This window comes from Choloepus didactylus, chromosome 12 (assembly GCF_015220235.1).
Source record: "Choloepus didactylus isolate mChoDid1 chromosome 12, mChoDid1.pri, whole genome shotgun sequence".
Lineage (NCBI taxonomy): Eukaryota > Metazoa > Chordata > Mammalia > Pilosa > Megalonychidae > Choloepus > Choloepus didactylus.
The window spans coordinates 56906864-56912816 of record NC_051318.1 but is presented as its reverse complement, the minus strand read 5'-3'; the positions used below and the strand labels follow the sequence as shown (position 1 = coordinate 56912816).

The following is a 5953-nucleotide window of genomic DNA, read 5'->3' as shown; positions in this document are numbered from 1 at the left end:
AAATATCACAAAAAACTACATGTGCACACAAACTCACACACCCATCTATTCCTTCTCTGTGGAGAAACTGCAATAATTGGAAGAATAAGTAAGCATATGCAATGCAATTCTGACTCTTAACTACTCAGAGTCAGTGCAGAATCCACATGTTAAGGCACAGTTCCAAAGCTGCACTCACTTGAGACACCAGCTAAAATTTAGAGGTTCCCACCCTCCAATGTCCAAAATTTTTATTTGGGTTTCATTAAGTAGGCATGATTGAATCAATTCCCATGTGGCTAACTTAATCTCCAGCTCTCATCCCTACCCAGGACATCAGGCTCAAAGTCTCAACACTCTCATCACATGGGGGGTCTTTTTGGTGTGGTTAGCCCCCACCCTAAGGCTACTGGTGTGGCAAGCCCCACTCGTTAGCATAAACTACAAGATGTTGACTGAAGCCCATCATGAATAACAAAGACATTCCCATCACCAGGGAAATTCCAAGGATTTAGAAGTTACCTTCCGGGAGTAAAGACAAAGGCCAGACCTCTTTTAGGAGCCAAATTCCTTACTATGCACCATATTATTAATATCTTTTTAACAGTCCCTGTTAACAAGTTACTTTATTTAAAAAGTAGTATCTCATTTAATTGTCAGGCCACTCATGAAGTATGCATTACTACTTTTGCAAGAAAGAAATTGAACCACAGAGAGGTAAAGCGACTTGCCCAAGAAGATACACACCCTATGATCTACAGCCAGTTTTTTTCTTTTTTGGCCATACTATGAGTTTTATATTCTTAATATCTTATATATAGTGATTTCCAAAAATAATAGCTCCAAACACTTTCCTTTTCAGATTTCTGTCTTAATAATTGATAGTCTGATTTGGAGTTATTAGTCATACAAAAAATTTCTTTGCATTACAAAAGGTTTTGCCTGTGCCTTTTTTTTAGTACAGGTTTATTTTCAAAGTGTGCTTCAATTTTTCAACTACTTAGGTGACTGTGCAGAAAATAACATGTTAGAACTTATCAGCAAAAAAGATAAACCTGGAAAGAAAAAAATGGGCTTCTGAAAATTTCTTAAACTTTTTTTTTTTCCTTAAAACTTTACTTTGAGACATGTTGGAAAACCTTACAGGTACATGTGGAAAAATAAGACATGATAGCAAGTTAGAGTGAAGGCAATCTAAGCAGAGAGCTTAAATGCCTGTCAGCTAACACAGAAGCTCAAGTACTTGGAGTGTGACACGCTGAAGGGCTGAGAGAAATGGACATCAGTATTCTTCTCTTTCTTCCTCACCTTCTCTTTCAACAGAATCTGCAGCAACCTCCTCATAATCCTTCTCAAGGGCAGCCATGTCCTCACAGATCTCAGAAAACGCTCCTTCCATCCCCTCCCCCACATACCAGTGGACAGAGACATGCTTGGCATACATCAGGTTGAACTCGTGGCCCAGGCCAGCCCAGGCCTCAGCAATGGCTGGGGTGTTACTCAGCATGCACACAGCTCGCTGGACCTTGGCCACGTCTCCACCAGGCACCACTGTGGGAGGCTGGTAATTAATGCTGACCTTGAAGCCGGTGGGACAATCCACACACTGGATGGTGCGCTTGGTCCTGATGGTGGCAATGGCAGCACTGACGTCTTTGGGAACCACATCGCCACAGTACAACAGGCAGCAAGCCATGTATTTACTGTGGTGAGGGTCACATTTCACCATCTAGGTGGCTGGCTTGAAGCAACCATTGGTAATCTGCTACAGAAAGCTGTTCATGGTAGGCTTTCTCAGCAGAGATGATGGGGGGATATGTGGCCAGAGGAAGGTGGATGCAGGGATAGGGTACCAGATTGGTCTGGAATTTTGTCAGATCAGCATTCCAGGTCTATAAACACTGCCCTGGGCATGTGTTTGCCGTTGCCTGTCTCACTGAAGGAAGTGTGGAAGGAACCATCTGCTCCCCCAATGGTCGTGTCACTTGGCATCTGGTCACCAGGCTGTATGCAGTGTTCCAGGCAGAAAAGCTCTCAGCAGGCATTGCCAATCTGGACAGCAGGCTGGCCGATGTGGATGGAGATACACTTCTGTATGGTGGCTACAGGTTAGGAGGCAAAGATGGCAGGAGGAGACACCAGGTCCTGGTTACCATTCCCGATGAGCTAAGAGTCAAGGTAAGTAACACACTCAGGATTTAATCTTAACACCCAACATTTCTTTTTTACCAAATTATTATTTACTATGATTTATACTCTACATTTTCCCTAAGAGCTTTAAAATAACTTAAAATGAAAGATAATATAAATACCATAAATTAATTAATACTAGAGTGAACTGTTAATTTCATTTAGAGAATCATCTTAAAAGTAGGTTCTTTTATTTGGTGTGTGTTTCAAGGCAGCAAAGAGGTCTTGTGAATTTTACAGGACAGTTAACTAAGTTTTGCTACTTGAAAAAAATTTATATCCATTAAGAAACACCATTAAACAACAATATAAAGAAACACTTATCTGAAATCTGTCAGTTCTTTTAGTTTTGTGTCAATTCCTTTTCTCTTTTGTTAGATTCAAGAAAAAGTAAAAGGGCAAATTTAATTCAACCTTTTCAAGGTTATCTTGGGGTGATAGAATCAGGATGATGTTTTTCTTTATATATTTATGTATTCCCCAAATTTTCTTCCATATTTATTCTGATTTTTACACTTAAGGGAGACAAATATCAATTTTTAATATCTGCGATAGGAAAAAAACAGGGAAAGTCTGGGGGTGGAGGAGAATTGGAAAGAAAGATGAAAGGATAATTATATTAGAAAAGTTAAGTCAGAAGAAGCTACAGTTATTGAATAATGCTTTGTTCAGAGATTCCAGATAGCTATGGTAAATGGGGAAATTTTGTATGTTACATAGCTCTCATCGCCACATGTCGCATTTTAGGAAGTATACAGATTACCCGGCCTCTGTTCATCTGGAGCAGCTTTTATCGTCTTCTGTTTTCTATACTGAGGTTTATATAAGTGTAAAGAATCTTCCAATGGAAACTTCAACTGAGGAATATTCCGAAGTGAGGAACTAGAATAAGACTCAGATATTAAAAGAAGGTGATAAACCCCCTACTCCCAACAAAGGTATGATAAAGGTCAAGAGTTAAAGGGATACCAGAAAGGAGAGAGCTGCTGGTGTGCTGTTAGTCACTCCCTCCCCTGCCACGCGTGCTACCTAAAGCCTGATGGGATCACTTGGAGAGGTTGGTCAGTGATCCCTGCCATTTAGAGGACACTGTGGACTGGAGCCCGATTCAAACCTGAAAATCTGAAAGGGAGAGAAACAGACTGTCTTGCTAATTTGTTCACCAAGTGAAAATAAAAAGGAGGGCGTATTGGATCAGCCTGTGCTCCAAGAGTTTGTGGAGGCAAAGACTGTGGGTGTGTTTCCCGCAGACTGAATGTGGACCGTGCTCAAGAAAGCTTCGTCTTAGGTACTATCCAAAATGCTCTCAGGAAGGGGGAACAGAACACAGGAAAAGGGCTTGTGGCATTTGCTAGATGCCCAAGCGCTGGGGGAGGAATAAGCAACAACCCAAATACACATGTATTCATCCTCAGAAAGGGAACTCACAAGTGAGGACAATCCCAGAGAAGAGTGTACATCAGTACAGTGGTGTTCAACTGGGGGTGATTTTGTCCCCCCAGGGATATTTGGCAATATCTGGAGACAGTTTTGGTTGTCACATCTGAGGCGGGGGGAGCAGTACTGGAGTCTAGTGGGTAGAAGCCAGGGATAGTGCAAAACAGTCTCCTTCAGCAAAGAATTATTTGCCAATAATATTGAGGTTGAGAAACCCTGCTCTAGAAAGAAACCATAAAAGTGTCCACCCCCAGGGAAAGATCCAGCTCCAAATACTTGCCAAGTGCACAGGAGTGTGAAATGGTACTAGTCAAGTAAGAACTTTCTGGCTTCCCTTTTCCTTTCATTCCTCCCCAACTCTTCCATCCCTGGTGGACACAGAAAGTGAAGAGGAAAAGTAAAAGTGCTCAATGAGCAAAGAAAGATCTCTCCGGGTCCCCTCTATTTGACTGCCAGCCTCCTGTTTGCAGCTGTTGCATGCTAGAGAAGATGAGAATCATCTAGTTCAGGGTTTTCATAATACCAAGAATTAGATTTTTAATTACTAAACTAAGAGTATGTTTTGTATCATACAATGTGACTGGAGAACTTTAAACGATAAGAATTTACTCATTTTCTAATTAGGATTGAAATAAGAGCCACACATTGAAATTTGTGGCAATTTTCTAATTTTTTGAATTTCTAATTTTCTAATAATTGAAGAAATCAGGAACTTTGCTCTGGAATGTTCCTCATAGTCTGGATTTTACTGATTGCATTCCTATGGGTATCATTTACCATGTTCCTCTGGCCCTTATATTTTTGGAAAATGGTAATTAGAACTAGAGGCTTTAGAACTTTTTTGTGACTTAACAGTGCCCAAAGAAGGTTTGGAGTTTCCTTCAGGGGTAGGGAAAGAACAAACCCCACTGAAAGAAGTTAAAGAGACAGTGGAAGAAAAATAGTTGCTTTGTGATTACACCCCACATATTCCATTTGTCCAACATGACAGTTAAAACATTTGCTTTTAATTAAGGGCTCCCTGGATTAAAATATTTGAAGTCTATAATGACTGACTGCCAGGTATTCCTGCCTCAGTCTTGCCTCTTTTCGAGCCATCCCACGCAAGCTGGTGGGGCTGATATTGTGCCCCTGCTTAAGTGATTCAAGCAACTCTCCTTTCTTTCTCTCCAGCAACTCATTGGACTGCACCTTCCCCTGACCCCTGATGACCTTTCCAGGCTCACTGCTTAACAGGCTCTCTTCTTCATGCCTTATACTAAGACCCACACTTGGTTCTGTTACTTTGCCTTTCTGTTCCATCCACCATTGCATATTATTTTTCTTCTCCTGGACAAATCCCTTTCTCTTCCACGCCCTGCCACCTGTGGACTTCTACCCACCACCCAAGTTTTGGAGAGTCATTCAAATTCCTTTACAGACATTACCTTCTCTGAGAAACGTCCCTAATCCCACATATCACGTCCAGCAGAGTGCTAGTCACTCCTCTTGGTGTGCGTAAGTCTATTATCACAAGTATTATATTCTACAGTAAATAATTTGTTTACTTGTCATATAGACAAGTTCAAAGAAGGCAAGGGCTGATGTCTTTTTAACACTGTGCCTGAGAATAAAAATTCAACTGAAATACATAATTATATTTTGTTCATATTTATATCGTACTTACTTGTACTAGTCACGAAGATAATACTTCATACATATCTCTTCAACCTTCACAACCTTTGGGGCAGGAATCTCTTTAATGAAGGCATTAGCTTTAGAGAAGTAATGGGCATTTGCAGAAGGCTGTGTCTCCAAAACTCCTGAACTTAAGCACAATAGAAAAGTAGTTGTATCAGGAATATTATTATATTAATATTAATACATTATAATATTAATATAGTTATATTAATATTATTATATGGATATTTTACAAATGTAGGGCATTTTCCTCCTGGATGAATTTCCTCCTGGATGAATTCTTGCTTAGCAGTCAGAATGAAAAGACCAAAGATATGCAATGATCTCCACATGTCCTTTGACCTTTCTCCCTCACACAGCTGACAGCCTTCCTTGCCATGTGTCAGATGGATATATTGCATTCTCCCCACTCCTTCCCCAGTTTGCTCTGTGGTCGAGTTTCTCAACCTTGACATTATAAGCATTTTGAGCCAGATGATGTTTTGTTGTGGGGGGCTGTCCTGTGCATTGTAAAATATTAAGCAGCATCCCCGGCCTCTACCCACTCAATGTCAATATCACAACCCTCACCCACAAGTTGTGACAACTAAAAATGTCCCCAGAACTTGCCAAAAGTTCCCTGGGGACAAAATCGCCCAGGGCAGTATATGATAATGCTACCAGTCAT

The 5953-nt window shown here is 40.7% G+C and overlaps 1 protein-coding gene across 1 annotated transcript; it reads right to left on the bottom strand.

Annotated features, from left to right (window-relative positions):
* Positions 1-1057: 1057 nt before the first annotated feature.
* Positions 1058-5368, bottom strand: LOC119507081 (tubulin alpha chain-like). The gene is made up of 2 exons (XM_037800169.1): positions 5273-5368; positions 1058-2145 (listed from the first exon to the last, which is right to left on the bottom strand). The coding sequence occupies exon 2, from the start codon at positions 1706-1708 to the stop codon at positions 1262-1264; it is 447 nt and encodes a 148-aa protein (XP_037656097.1). The 5' UTR covers positions 1709-2145; positions 5273-5368; the 3' UTR covers positions 1058-1261.
* Between the last annotated feature and the right edge of the window lie 585 nt (positions 5369-5953).

Coding starts and splice junctions, on each gene's coding strand:
- LOC119507081 (XM_037800169.1), bottom strand. CDS start 1,708: ATGGTGAAATGTGACCCTCACCACAGTAAATACATGGCTTGCTGCCTG.